This window comes from Lemur catta, chromosome 19, assembly GCF_020740605.2.
Source record: "Lemur catta isolate mLemCat1 chromosome 19, mLemCat1.pri, whole genome shotgun sequence".
Taxonomy (NCBI): Eukaryota; Metazoa; Chordata; class Mammalia; order Primates; family Lemuridae; genus Lemur; species Lemur catta.
The window spans coordinates 3,529,707-3,545,608 of record NC_059146.1 but is presented as its reverse complement, the minus strand read 5'-3'; the positions used below and the strand labels follow the sequence as shown (position 1 = coordinate 3,545,608).

At 35.5% G+C, this 15,902-nt stretch overlaps 1 protein-coding gene across 5 annotated transcripts in view; it reads left to right on the top strand.

The window, feature by feature from the left end:
• The window catches only part of NFXL1 (nuclear transcription factor, X-box binding like 1), a 46,660-nt gene that overhangs the window by 9,491 nt on the left and 21,267 nt on the right, over positions 1 to 15,902 (top strand). For all 5 annotated transcript variants that reach the window (XM_045532961.1, XM_045532963.1, XM_045532962.1 and 2 more), the window contains 7 exons: positions 2,487 to 2,665; positions 2,903 to 3,064; positions 3,168 to 3,268; positions 4,294 to 4,408; positions 5,726 to 5,850; positions 9,229 to 9,351; positions 13,199 to 13,289. In XM_045532961.1, coding sequence (XP_045388917.1) covers positions 2,487 to 2,665; positions 2,903 to 3,064; positions 3,168 to 3,268; positions 4,294 to 4,408; positions 5,726 to 5,850; positions 9,229 to 9,351; positions 13,199 to 13,289 — 896 coding nt within the window. The remainder of the gene's footprint in view (positions 1 to 2,486; positions 2,666 to 2,902; positions 3,065 to 3,167; positions 3,269 to 4,293; positions 4,409 to 5,725; positions 5,851 to 9,228; positions 9,352 to 13,198; positions 13,290 to 15,902) is intronic.

Genomic DNA, 15,902 nt, shown 5'->3' with positions numbered 1-15,902 from the left:
GTAACTTGTAAATCATTCAGACTTTATTTTTTCCTGTGCAAGACAACTGCCTAATTATCCTTTTAAAGGACTTTCCTGTAGGACTGAGAATCGTTCGTAATTCTAGTATTTCTCACTCAGGATTGCTGTCAGTATACGTGAGTATCACATTGTATAAGACTGTCACCTAACGTATATTGATCGTAGGCTTCCTAATTCTCGAAATTTCAAAACTGCAGGTCTATATTATCCAGTAGCATTATTTTTCTACACTTATTTCACTAGTTTTGTTTATTATTGATGATTATTTGATCTTGAACTTCTGTTATATTTCCAGAAAGAGTTGGAGAGTAGAAATTTTATATCTCTGCCAAATAAAGACAATAAGAAATTTATCCAGACTGGCAACCCAGAAAGGTAGATTTACTGTCAAGGTAACAGAGCATAAGCTTCAGGGTCTCTGTTCACATTTTATAACTTTTGTAACTAATTTTATTTGTAATTTTGTGTTCTTTTTCTTAACAGAGGTACCCCAAATTGTATAAGATTCAGGTCTCACAAAATCTGGATCTTTGTCAAACCTCCGTTTTTTAATATAAGTATTGGTACATCTGTAAAATTGTGGTGGTATAGTTTTAAAAGTATTTTAGACATTCTAGTTACATGGTAAAAATAATCTCAGCAATGTGTGAGAGATTTTATGCCCTTGTTATCAGTCAGAATATTTGAAGTTAACTGAAAGGAAATGATGTGTTCAGGCTTCTCTCACTCTTAAGTGCTGGAGCCAGGATTTGAAACCTAGGATTTCCAAATTCTAAATTCAGTGCTTTTTCTATCCTTCCAACTGGGTTCTTTCTTATGATATTGCTTTTAGAAATGCTATTTGTTTTCTTTTCATTGAATGCACACTTTTTTGAAACAGTTTAAAATTTCCAAGTCTGTATTTGTTTTGCTGCTGTATACTATTTGTTTGTGGTGGAGGGATTTTAGTATTTAAAAAGCACAGAATTAAACCAGATATTTTGACTCAGTTAGTTTGAGTTAGTTTTAGAGATTTAAACATTATATGTGCTTTTTCTCACTCTTGTGACTTCTATTTTAAGTAATCATTTGCCATAGAGATGGAAAGTACCAGTTAAAAGAATAATGAACTGTTACTCTTCTCCTAAATCTAAAAGGAACAAAAATTTAACCAACTGTACAGTATCCTTTGCATTCCATATTTCATATTTTTTAAAAATAAAAAACAACTATTTGGGTTGAGAATCCATTTTGTTTCATGCTTATCAGGACGGAGCTAGAACTTGCGTTAATGGTTTAAATTAGTTATTTTATGAAAATAAAAATTTTAAAATACATATTTCTACTAAAATATTGCTTATGAACAAGATATAACATAATTACATTTCATTGTTGCTATCCCATTATTTTAAATAAAACTCACACATTTGCACATATTTTCTTCAGTTGGAACAGTTTGGTCTCAGTGCTGGTGGGCAGCGTTAAGGTGTGGTGAGTTGCCTATTAGCCATCCATATCTAAACTTATTAAAAAATACATGTCCCCCTCCACATTAGCTTAAGAATGGTAGACATTTTCCTTTTAGTAAAGGAGAATTTAACTCTTCCAACAAAATGGCAATTATTTATTCCATATGAGACATGGTATTTTCTTTTTGCCTTTTAATTATAAAAACAAATATCTTTTGGTTATTTAGAATGTTCATGTGTTATTTATTTGGAAACAGAACATGTTCTCATGACAATGAAAATATATTGTGCACAATACAAAAGAAATTTAAGTGATGACATGAAACTGTTATTCTAGCATAGTATACTCATTTGTCTAAGATATAGGGTTAGAGCATCTTTTGAGAATGAAATGATCTATGATGATCTACAAGTGAATTTTTGATAGAGCTGGTGTTAACACTTACTACCAAAACTTAATCATTTTAATGTTGTAGGTTAAAAATCTTTCTGCTTTAGCAGAGAATATGAAACAGTATTTGAACTTTTCTTTGACTTAGGTACATTTGAATTATATCTATTTTGTATTAGATGTTGAGAATTATGAAATTACTTACTTTCAAGTTTTTCCCCCTTGATTCTAGATTTTACTCATGTTTCTTACTGTGTACCTGACTTCTCTCTTTTGTTTGCTTTTGCTAATATATTTTGTTTATTTGTAAACCATGCAACCAAATTTTAAAAAATTGAACTTTATAAAATTCAGGGTGAATTCCTCAAGAATAAATTTCAGGTGTTCACTAGCCTTAGTAGCTAATGGCTGCCGTATTGGACAGCACAGGTACAAAACAGTTCCATGATCTCAGTAATTTATATTGTACATATTGTTCTAGTTGGTTGAAATAGATTTTAATAAGATGCAGTAGAGAGTTCCTTAACATAAAACTAATTGAACAGCACATACTGTTACTAAGTATATTTATATTCCTGTCATTTTGCTTTTAAAGGTGAAATTAATAATTTCATTCTTCTTTGTAGTCCAAAATGTAGGTTTGAATACAAACGATCTGAAACACCTAGTAGATACTATTGCTATTGTGGAAAAGTAGAAGATCCACCTTTAGATCCATGGCTTGTGCCTCATTCATGTGGTCAAGTATGTGAGAGAGAATTTAAACCGCCTTGTGGCCATAAGTGTTTACTCCTCTGTCATCCAGGTGAGTTATATATTACATTTTTAATTGTTTTGGAGGAGCTATTTCTTCTTTTGTTGAGGCAAAAAAAGTTGTGAAAGTTGAATTCAGAGCTTAAGTTTGCCATGAGAAAATATTGAAAGGGATTGCCTTTTTTTTAAAGTATCAGTAAAGAAAGCTCTAGAAATTATTGATATGTATAGAAATCAAAAGTTTCAGTTTTTGACTTCAGATTTTTTTTTTCCTTTCATTGGATTCTAGGTCCATGCCCTCCTTGTCCAAAGATGGTCACAACTACTTGTTACTGTAAGAAAGCAAAGCCTATCCCTCGTAGGTGCAGTGCCAAGGAGTGGTCCTGTCAGCTGCCATGTGGACGGAAGTTGCTGTGTGGACAACATAAATGTGAAAATCCTTGTCATTCAGGTAAAAGGCCATACCTGTTAGGTGTTCGGACTCTAAGTAAAAGTCAAAGCAATCTCTATTGCTTTTATAGTGTTTCTGTGCTAATTTGTCATTCTGATTTTAGGAAGTTGTCCGCCATGTCCGAGAGTTAGTAGACAGAAATGTGTCTGTGGCAAAAAAGTAGCTGAAAGAAGTTGTGCAAGTCCACTGTGGCACTGTGATCAAGTAGGTGTATATGCGTTTTGAGGGATGAGTATAAAAGAACATGTAAAGTATAAACATGGGTAAAGCAGAAATGCTGATTAGGTTTAGTTAGATAAAAGGTGAGGAAGAATAGCAATTCAGATGAATTATGTCATATTTCAGGAAATCACTTCTTAATAACATTTTAATTATTGGAGGAAAATATTTTTCAAAGTAATAGCTATTTGTTTTTTTTTTTTTTTTTTTTTTTTGAGACAGAGTGTCACTTTGTTGCCCTGGCTAGAGTGAGTGCCGTGGCGTCAGCCTAGCTCACAGCAACCTCAAACTCCTGGGCTTAAGCAATCCTACTGCCTCAGCCTCCCGAGTAGCTGGGACTACAGGCATGCGCCACCATGCCCGGCTAATTTTTTCTATATATATTTTAGTTGGCCAGATAATTTCTTTCTATTTTTAGTAGAGACGGGGTCTCACTCTTGCTCAGGCTGGTCTCGAACTCCTGACCTTGAGCGATCCACCCGCCTCGGCCTCCCAGAGTGCTAGGATTACAGGCGTGAGCCACCGTGCCCGGCCTATTTGTTGAATTTTGTATTCAATACATTTATACGTACTTTCTTGCCAGCACTTTTCCTTTTCCTCTGTTTCTCCTCTTCAACAAACACTCCTTCCTCCTTTTTGAGTTAGGCCAGTTGAGGAAGTAAGATTGATTTTCATAGGTTGCTTGTCCTAGAATTGGCATGGTTATACTGCTACTTGAAAATCTTTGGCGGATGGCAGCATGAAGCTATGTGTACTTTTTTCTTGTATTATATTTTTTAAAATATACTCCTTGGTGTGTAGGAATTATGTGTATGTATATACACATGCATGTATGTACGTGTATATCTGTATGCATATGTATATATGACACCTGGGTAACAAATAAAGTATAATAATATGAGGAACATAAAGAAGTTGTTTATTTGTGATTGAAAAGTGAATATGTCTTGTATAAAGTTTTTTTTCTTAATTTTAGAATCCTTCATTAGTGCTTGTTGCATTTATTTTAGGTATGTGGAAAAACACTGCCATGTGGTAATCATACATGTGAGCAAGTTTGCCATGTTGGTGCTTGTGGAGAATGTCCTCGATCTGGGAAAAGGTTCTGTCCATGTCAGAAGTCAAGTAAGACTTTTTTTTTTTAAAAAAAGAAATGAACTATCAAGCCATGAAAAGACATTCAAAAGGCATCCTCCAGGAAATTTAAATGCATATTACTAGATGAAAGAATCCAATCTGAAAAGGCTACATATTATATATAGAACTTCAACTATATGACATTCTGGAAAAGTCAAATCTATGGAGACAGTAAAAAGATCAGTGGTTGCCAGGGGTTGAGGAGAGGGAGCAATGAATAGGTAAAACACAGAAGATTTTTTAGGGCAGTGGAACTCGTTTGCATGATAGTGTAATGGTAGACACATGTCATTAGACACTTGTCCAAATCCATACAATGTACAACAGCAGGAGTGCACTCTAATACAAGCTGTAATCTTATCAGTGATTATGATGTGTCAGTGTAAGTTCATTAGTTGTAACAAATGTACCACTCTGGTGGGGGTTACTGATAATGGGGGAGGCTGTGCTATTGTCACTATTGTGTTATGGGTTATAGGTGGATCTATTTTTGCCTACTTTTAGATAAAAGCATAATAGGATTGCAGTTTAAGTTGGCTTCCTTGAGTCTCCACAAATAACTGCATCATATGTATAAGATTATTTCTAATACTTGTCACAATATGTTTATGTATTAAATGTGAGTTTTAAAATATTTTAAACTCTACATCTTTCTTTTTGTACTGTGAGGTTAAGAGCAGATTTTTGAACCAATCTATATATAATAGAAATTCTTCATAGAGGTTTATGTAGTCTTACTCATTTTTTTAGATGACTATTTCTGAAGTAGATAGCCCATAAAAATGTGTTTCTTGAGGATGTTAACTTGTCATGTCTCAAATTTCTTTTCTTCTTTTTCTTTTTTAAAATTTTTTTGAGCCAGAGTCTTGCTTTGTTGCCCAGGTTGGAGTGCAGTGGCACAATCATGGCTCACAGCAGCCTTAAACTCCTGGGTTCAAGTGATCCTTTCGCCTCAGCCTCCTGAGTAGGGGGAACTACAGGCACGTGCACCACGCCTGGCTAATTTTTCTTTTTTTCGTAGAGACAGAGGTCTCACTATGTTGCTCAGGCTGGTCTTCAACTCCTGGCCTCAAACTATCCCCCTGCCTCAGTCTGAGCCCCCAGGCTTTTCTTTTTAAAAAGAATGAACCTAACAAATGTTAGGGGTTATTTTCATTAAAGTTAATTTTTTTCAATGATTGTATAGATGTTAAAATTCATTGTCTGAAAGGGCTATTGTTCTTCAGGGAGCCTGAAGAATGTGACACTTTGTTAGTGCTTAATAATGTATCCTATTATTAATGGTGACTTTTTATCTGTTTTTAGAGTTTTCTTTGCCTTGTACAGAAGATGTACCGACTTGTGGAGACAGTTGTGACAAAGTACTTGAATGTGGAATCCATAGATGTTCTCAGCGTTGTCACCGAGGTCCTTGTGAAACATGTAGACAAGTTAGTCATCTTCTGTAGTAATTGCTTCGGGGCTACCTATCATAACATACCAAATGAGATTGTCCTGTGATTATTTTCTATTACTTTCATATACATCCAGGTTTCTATTTGTATGAGTTTATTGACCTAATATGGTAAGAAGCGGGAGAATACAGGCATACCACGTTTTATTGTGTTTCACTTTATTGTGCTTCACAGACATTGTGTTTTTTACCAATTTAAAGTTTGTGGCAACTCTGCATCGAGCAAGTCATTTAGTGCCATTTTTCCAACAGCATGTGCTCCCTTCTTGTCTCTTCGTCACATTTTGTGGTAAATCTTGCAATATTTAAAATTTTTTCATTATTATTGTACCTGTTCTGGTATTCTGTGATCAGTAATCTTTGATGTTACCACTGTAATTGTTTTGGGGTGCCGTAAACCATGCCCTTATAAGACAGTGAAATTAATAAATGTTGCATGTGGTCTGAGTGCTCCACCAACCGGCCCCTACCCCTATCTCTCTCCTTCTCCTTGGGCCTCCCTATTCCTTGAGACACGACAATGTTGAAAGTTGGCCAATTAATAACCCTACAGTGGCCTCTAAGTGTTGAAGTGAAAGGGAGAGTCACACATTTCTCACTTTAAATCAAAAGCTAGACATGATTGAGCTTAGTGAGGAAGACGTGTCAAAAGCTGAGATAGGACAAAAGCTAGGCCTCTTGCACCAAACAAGGCAGTTGTAAATGCAAAGGAAAAGTTTTTGAAAGAAATTAAAAATGCTAACACCAGTGAACACAGGAATGATAAGAAAACAAAACAGTTTTATTGCTGATATGGAGCAAGTGTGAATGGTCTGGCTAAAACATCAGAGCAGTCTCAACATTCTCTTAAGCCAAAGCCTAATTCAGAGCAAGACCCCAACTCTCTTTAATTCTATGAAGGCTGAGAGAGATGAGGAAGCTGCAGAAGAAAAGTTTACAGTTGGCAAAGGTTGCTTTGTGAGGTTTAAGGAAAGAAGCTGTCTCCATAATGTAATAGTGCAAGGTGAAGCAGCAAGTTATCCAGAGATCTAGCTAAGATAATGGGTGAAGGCGGCTACATTAAACAACAGGTTTTCAACATAGACAAAACAGCCTTCTATTGAAAGATGATGCCAATCCAGGACTTTCATAGCTAGAAAGCAGAAGTCAATGCCTGGCTTCAAAGCTTCAAAGGACAGGCTGATTCTCTTGTTAGGGGCTAATGCAGCTGCTGACTTTATATTGAAGCCAATGCTTATTTACCGTTTCAAAAATTCTACAGCTCTTAAGAAATATGCTAAATCTAGTCTGCCTGTGGTCTACAAATGGAAAAACCAGCCTGGATGGCAGCAAATCTGTTTATAAATGTGGTTTACTGGATATTTTAAGCCCACTGTTGAGATCTGCTCAGAACAAAGGATTCCTTTCAAAATACAACACTGACAACGTGCCTAGTCACCCAAGAGCTGTGACGGAGATGTCTAAGGAGATTAATGCTGTTTTCTTGCCTGCTAACACAACCACATGGATCAAGGAGTAACTTCAAATTTTAAGTCTTATTATTTTAAGAAATATATTTTGTAAGGCCATAGCTGCAATAGATAGTGGTGGGTTTGGGCAAAGTAAATTGAAAACCTGGAAAGGATTCTCCATTCTAGATACCATTCAGAACATTCTTTATTCATGGGAGTAGATCAAAATATCAGCGTCAACAGGAGTTGGGAAGAAGTTGATTCCAAACCTCATGAATGACTTAGAGGGATTCGAGACTTTAGTAGCGGTACTAATTGTAGATGTGGTAGAAATAGCAAGAGAACAAGAAGTAGTAGTGCAGGCTGAGGATGTGACTGAATTTCTGCAATCTCATGATAAAGTATGAACGGGGCTGGTGCAGTGGCTCATGCCTGTAATCCTAGCACCCTGGGAGGCTGAGGTAGGAGGATCGCTTGAGCTCAGGAGTTCAAGACCAGCCTGAGCAAGAGCGAGACCCTGACTCCACTAAAAATAGAAAAATTAACTGGGTGTAATGGAGTGTGCCTGTGGTCCCAGCTACTTGGGAGGCTGAGGCAAGACCGTCGCTTGAGCCCAAGAGTTTGAGGTTGCTGTGAGCTATGATGATGCCACTGTGTTCTACCGAGGGCGATAGAGTGAGACTGTCTCTGGGGAAAAAAAAAAAATGAATGGATGAAAAGTTGCCTTTTATGGATGAGCAAAAAAGTGGTTTTCATGCGATGGAATTTATTTCTGCTGAAGATGCTGTGAACATTGTTGAAATGACAACAAAGGATTAGGATTTAAAATATTACATTTACTTGGTAAAGCAGCAGCAAGGTTTGAGAGTATTGACTCCATTTGGAAAGAAGGTCTACTGTGGATAAAGTGCTCTCAGAGAGTATCACATGGCACAGAGAAATCTTTCATGGAAGGAGGAGTTGGTCAGTTGATGTGGGAAACTTCATTGTTGTCTTAGTTTTTTTTAAGAAATTTCTATAGCCATCCCAACCTTCAGCAGCTGCCAACCACCCTGATCAGTCACTGGCTATGAACAACATGGAGGAAAGACCCTCCAGCAGTAAAAAGGTTATGGCTGGCTGAAGGTTCAGATGACTGTTAGTGTTTTTTAGCAATAAAATATTTTGAAATTAAGGTATGTACATTTTTTAAGACATAATGCTACTGTACACTTAATGGGCTACAACATAGTGTAAGCATAAATTGTATATGCACTGGGAAACAAATGAAATTGTGTGGCTGACTTTTATTATAATATTTGCTTTATTCCTGTCATCTGGGACTGAATCATCAGTATCTCTGTGGTATGCCTGTATGCCAGCAATCAAATCTAAAAATTATCTTTTGGTTGTTTTTCTTTGGTAAAAGTTCAGATGTTCTTATTTTTGTATTAATAGTCTAGTGTAGGACTGTTTGTTCCCAGAAGACGTTCAGAGCGGTGATGAATTAGGCCTGGTGATGATGGGAAAGAAAATGACTTCCCACTTTAAAGTTGTGTATGTCATTCTGGTTTTGACCATAACCAGGTCAACAAGTTAGCTTACTAGATAATCCAGTTTTCTTGCTTCCCTGAGATAGGACGTGCAGATGTTATGGTTGTAACTAGATGTAAATAGTTTTAATATGTGGGTTTTTTTCTATTTGATAACAAATTTCTACTAAATTTAATAACAAATTCATATGAAATCCTTTTTGGAACAAAGTAATATATAAGCAAATATTTGAGGAAATTCAGATTTGTTTTTGGTAAAGTCTTTCATACAAATTTGCTATTAAAATTTTCTTCATGTTTTCATAATAATTACAATGTAGGGAAAAATAAAAAGAAAAATCAGTTTTAATAGCATATCTTTGATTCTTCCAGGAAGTGGAAAAGCAGTGTCGCTGTGGCAAACACACAAAACGAATGCCATGTCATAAGCCTTATCTTTGTGAAACTAAGTGTGTTAAGATGCGTGACTGTCAGAAGCATCAATGTAGGAGAAAGGTATGTGGAATAGTTTGGGAGACTCTAATTTAAAGACTGTCTTGAAGTTTTCCTTTGTGGGCCCTTCATAAGTGCCATCTTGACTTTTCCTCAAATATTCAGGCCTATTCTTTGCTTTCCATATAAAATTTTAATAAGTATTCTAGATTAACGCTAATCATCTGTATTAGTGGGAAGTCACCAATTTTTTAAATGGGAAGAGTTTCTTCTTGTCTTATTCATTGTCCTCTCAACTTGGTTCTCAGGCTATTTCTGATCCCTGACTTTAAAACATCATTAGCATTGTTAATTAGAGTAATAATTTGGTGGTAGAGATGGAAATTCTGTTGTTCAAATATTGTTCAAGTTGACACTGGATTAGTATAAGGTTGACTGGAGTATTGAGTCTGGATTTGTAGTTCTTTTGGGTTCCTTTTATCATTACAAAATATCCCTCTCTGATAGTACGATTTCCTTGTTTTTAAACCTATTGAAATATAGTGATTTTACTGTTCTCTGGCTTAGTGTTAACATGGTATATCTTTTTCCCTATCCTTTTAGTTTTAACTTATTCGTATCTTTATATTTAAAGAGCATTTCTTATAGACGGCATTTAAATTTTATTTATTTTATCCAAGTTGATGATCTTTGTTGTTTAAGTCAGATATAGAATGTTTACATTTAATGTGCTTTTTAATATGGTTAGATTTAAATCTACCATCTTGCTTTTTATTTTCTATTTGCCCATCTGTTTCTTTTCTCTCTTTTTCTGGTTTTTGAGTATTGTTTTTCAGTGATTGTGTTTGTTGGCTTATTAGTTATATCTCCTTTTTCACTTTTTTTGTCAGTAGATTTCTTTAGGCTTTATATTCTTCAAGAACCTTATAACAGTGTATTTTATTTCCTGTCACCCAAACTAAAATGTATGATTTTCAGACATGTTATACTCATGTATTTTATAAACCCCAAATACATTGTTTTTATATTTACTTTAAACAGTGATCTTTTCAAGAGTTTGAAAAAATAAGAAAAAGTAATCTTTGATATTTATTATCATAGTTTAGTGCTTTTCGTCCTTTTGGGTAGATAGATTTACTTTTCCATCCAGTTTCATTTTCTTTCTGTCCTGAAGGATTACCTTTAACATTACTTGTAGTGCTGGTCATGAATTTTTTCAACTTTTTATATCTGAAAATTCCTTTCCTTAGCCTTCATTTGTGAAAAATATTTTTACTGTAGAATTTTAGCTTGGCAATTTGTTCCCCCATATTTCAAAGGTGTTGTTCTACTATCTTTTAGCTTGCATTTTTCCCAACAAGTAGTATACTGTGATTTTTATCTTTGTTCCTCCTTCCTCCATAGTTTTTGTATCTCTTTTTTCTGGTTACTTATTAAGATCTTTCTATTTCTCATCAGTTTTCAACAATTTGTTTCTGGTATTCCTTGGTATAGTGTTTTTCATGTTTCTTAACTTTTTTTTTTTGTTGACCTTCTTGGATCTATAAGTTTATAGTTTTCTTCATATTTGTGAAATATTTGATCTTTATTTCTTCAGATTTTTGTTTGTTTGTTTTCCCCTACCCATCACTTTCTGACACTTTGATGATATGCATAATACACTGCTGGAAATCCCTAGCTCACTGATGCTCTATTTATTTTTTAGCCTTTTTAATTTCTCTGTTTTATTTTAGATAGTTTATCTTCAGATTCACTAATTTTCTTCTATATTGTTTAATTTGCTTCTTTTTCCATCCTGTGTTTTTCATCTCAGACATTGTATATTTTCATCTTTAAAAGCTGGATTTGGGTCTTTTTTTAATATCTTTCATGTTTCTCCTTAGCATGCTCATACTTTCCTCTGTCTTCTTGAATGTAGAATGAGGTATATTTATAATGTCTATTTTAATATCCTTGTCTGCTAATTCTGTCATCTCTCATTTCTGGTTCTGTTTCTGCTTATTGATTTTTTTGACTCCTTTGGAGTTATATTTTCCTGCATCTTAGCCTGCTGGGTAGTTTTCATTGGCTTCTATGCAACTTTTAAGCCTTGTTCTGGGACAAAGTTAAGTGGCTCAAAAATCTTTTGGTCCTTTAGAACTGTGGTCCCCAGCCCCCAGGCCATGGACCAGCCTGCAGAGCTCTACCCTCCAGCCCCCACCCTCCGTGGACAAACCGTCTTCCATGAAACTTAGGAAACAGGGGTGGCCAGGAGTGGGTGGTGGCGGGGGTGGCTCCACAGCAGGAGGTGAGTGGTGGGTTAGCAGCCAAAGGTCATCTGTATTTACAGCCACTCACCATCACTTGCGTCACCAACCCCATCCCCCACCCCCCATCCCCCCCATCTGTGGAAAAATTGTCTTCCATGAAACTGGTTTCTGGTGCCAAAAAGGTTGGGGACCGCTGCTTCAGAAGCTTGATTTTGGTAGATGTGACCAGAGAACCCTTTTGTCTAGACCTAACTTGCTCCCACTACTGAGGCAATAACTCCTTTAAGTACTCTTCTTGTTGCCTGTGTATTAGGACGTCTTTCTACTCTGGCTGTAAGGAACACAAACTATTCCCAGCATTATATAATCTCTGGGAATTATTCTACCTTCTCCTTTCAGTGGTTCTTTGTCAGGTTTTAGGTAGTTTCCTCTCACACATATCCTGGCCATTACTTAGCTAAAGACCCAAGAGGTCTATTCTGGACTTTTCCAGAACTTTCTCTGTACTACTACCTTCTCTCCACAAATTCTAGCCACACTAGCCTCTTTGAACTGAATTTTGCCTACTCAACTTGGTGAGACTGCCACACTCTGCTTGTGCTAAAGCCTCATGGCATTGCAGGACTCAACCTTGTTTCTTTCCCTTCCCTTAGGGACAGCTGTCCCATGTTGCCTAATTCTCTAATATCTGAAAGCTGTAGCTTCATATCTTATGTCTGCTTTTCTAGTTGTTTGAGACAGGAGGGTAAATCTGGTGGTTGTTACTCCATCATGGTCGGAAACAGAATGTCCATAGACTTATTCAGGTCATGGACTACGTAACCTTTTCCCCCACTGCCACTGGCAAGGTGATCGGCTCACAGTAGTACTCACTATATATTTGTCATTGAATGAACTATTTTGTCTTTTAATTGCTTTTCAATAATGCATATTTGGTTTTGAGCTGTTTTTATATTCTGATACTTATTAAATTACAACCCTAAGTTTCTTTAAGATAATTGACTGTATTTCCTTTCCAAAAGTTAGGGTATGTATGAAGTCAAAGCAGTAGTTAGGATGGCAGTGTAGACTTTAAGTAGTTTCCTGGGGTTCATAAATGAAAAATTAGGATGGGTCATAGGTAGCTATATTTTTCACAGACAGATTGGAAATCAAGGAAGTGACAAAATAAAGAAAGCTGGGTGCAAGTAGCCTATCTCTGCTTTTCTTCTTGAGTCAGTCTCTGCTCTTATGGTTTGAAAATAACTGCCAAACTAATCTATACATCGAAGCGATTTTATTTTAATTAAATTTTAAAAAGTAGACTAGTTGTTTGCCTGAATTGACTATAGCATTTGATTAGATCTATTCCTTTGGTTAATGTTGTCAATCTCTGTGTAGATAAATACATTAAATTATCTGATGGAAATGTTTTGAGTCATAGTATAATTAACTGACGGGCAAGAAAATTTAGCTTGATTGTGTTAAATTAGATCATTCTCTATTTAAATTTGTACGTTCTTAATACAGTGTATTTAATTATCAGGAGAATGTTGATACTCTTGAATACTTTCATTCTTATGGTATCTTTTGCTTTCCATAACTTCTGTAACTAGTAATGACGTTCATATTATTCATGGGTTTTCGAATTACCTGTTGTTTATATATTGCTTTCTCTTCAGTGTTGCCCTGGAAACTGTCCACCTTGTGATCAGAACTGTGGGCGGACTTTAGGATGTAGAAGCCATAAGTGTCCATCAGTCTGCCACAGAGGTAAGCTTTAACAAGAGCTGTGCTTTTGTGTTTATATTTACATAGTGCTTTATAGCCAACAGGGAGCTTTTACCTTCGTTTTCTCACTTGACTCTCTTAACAGCCTTGAGAAGAAGGTAGGGCAGTTGCCAGTACCCCTGTTTAATGGGCAAAGAGATTGAAGCTAAAGGGGGTTTAGTGACTTAGTCAAGGAAATGACTAGTACATGTGACCCCAGGATTTCTGAATATAAAGATTTTGCTCTTTCTCTAACACCATGTTATTGTTTCCTCTCTTCCTCCCAGTCTTCCCCACACAGTTTTTTAATTAATATGTTCATAGCTTTTTCACTTTTATTCTGAATTTTATACATTTATATAGAATTAAATGCAGTAAGGGATTAGCTATATCCTAGTCAAATGGTTCTCAAACATTTTGGTCTTATGACCCCTTTTAGTCCCCGAAAGAGCTTTTGTTAATGTGGATTTTATCCATTGACATTTATTGTGTTTGAAATTAAAATAAAATATAATATTTTATTTAAAAATAGCAATAATAAGCCCATTGCATCTTAATACAAGTAATGTATTTTTGTGAAAAATAACTATATTTTCTGAAAAATTGGTGAGAATGATACTGTTTTATATTCTTACAAATGTCTTTAAGATCTAGCTTAATGGAAGACAGCTGGATTCACATATCTGCTTCTGCATTCGATCTGTTGCGATACCACTTGTCACTAGCTTTTGAAAAAGTCTGCATGTGAGACCTTGCAGGCCTCCTGAAAGGGTCTCAGGGATTCCTAGGTTTCCCAGACCACACACTTTGAGAATTGTGTCCTAAGTTACTACTAGACATTGAAAACTGAGTTAACTTTACTCGTTTGGAGTATGTTGATATGAAATGGAATCTGCGGAGACTTGGTAGAGACCATTGGAAAGATCGTGGACTTAGAGTAAGAGGTCCTGGGTTTAAGTCTGGACTCTACCACTTAGTAGCTTAATATCTGGGGCAAACTACTGAACTGTTTTTGTTGTCTTCCTTTGGGATTGATGGGTGCTAGGTATCTCAGTTAATGTCTTAATCTTTTCAGAAATTCTGCAAGGTATTTGGAACTGCTGTTATTTTATATGAGGAAATAGGCCAAGAGACTGTCGGCCCAAGGTTATAGAACTAGTTGCAGCGCCAGGATGTGAACCCAAAGTTTATATTTCCATTAGAAAAAGTGTCAGATTCTATTTACGCTGTAGATATTTTCCTGTGGACGTTCTCTAATTTGTCAACGTCTTTAAATTGTGAAATTTAGAACTAGTTTTTCAGGTATGTTCTCACTATCATTAGAAGGATTTTGTTTAATATTTTCTTTTATAGTTACATTACGTGACTGACTCTCATAGAGTTTAAATTTCGTTAAAATTCTAACATCAGTCATTAATTCATTTACAAAGTATTTTTAGGTATCTGTTAAATACCAGGTACTAGAATTATATGAGCAAACAAAATTGATAAAGTCCCTACTCTCGGGGAATTTATTTGTTTGGATACCCCCTCCCAAGTAGAATACAAATAAGTAATTAGAGTAATATAGGATATCAGGTAGTGACAAGAATTACAAGAAAATTAGAGTGAAACTAAAATGGTGATGGTGGGATGGCATATACTCTTCTATATACTGTGACCAGGGGAGGACTCTGAAAAGATTACATTTGAGAGGAGGCCTGACAGAAGGAAGGGATCAAGCCATGTAGAAATGGAGATAGCGAAATTAATGTTTTAGAAAAGAAAACAGTGATTGCAAAGGCCCGAGACAGGAGCGTTTGAAGGAATAGCAAGGCCAGTGTGACTGAGGTATCCTGCTCAAGCAGACAGATGGTAGGGCGTGAGGTCAAAGAGATGGTGAGATAAAGGATTCCTGGGAGGAAGAGAATACATATAAGGCCTTGTAGACCACTGTTAAGACACTGGCCTTTGACTAACTGTATGACCATTAAAGAAATTGGAGCAGTAGTTTAAAATTTCTTCACTAAGAAACACCAGATCTAGTTGACTTTTACACTAACAAATAAGCATTTATGGTACAAAGAAGTTCAATCTTCTGTAAACTATTTGAAAGTACATGTAAAGAAAGAACATGCCCAACTCATAGTAACATCTGACAAGGAAAGTAAGAGAAAATAATAAAAAAAAAGGAGAAAATTACAGGCTAGTCTAATAACTCAAGAAGTTGTTTGGAATAGTATTAAAGTTTTAGCTACTTAAATCCAGCTATCCAATACTATAGCATTATGTATTACCTGTCCAAATTTTTAATCTATTGTAACCAAGTTAGGTTTATTCCAATAATGTATGGTGGGTTTGATATTAGTTAATCTAATATTAATGTGATCTACCACATTAAGAGATTAAAGGGGAAATGAAATCATATTGGTAAACATCTTAGAAATGGTTGATAAAATCCAACATCCATATAAGATAAAAACTTAACTGTTTTTGTCACTTAACTGTTTAAATAGAAGGGGAGTATCCTTAACCTGATAAAGAGTATCTGCAAAAAGTCTAGAGCAAGTATCATACTTGATTGTTGAAAGCATCTCCCCCCTCATATTATTTTGAAGCAAGTCCCATACATATTTT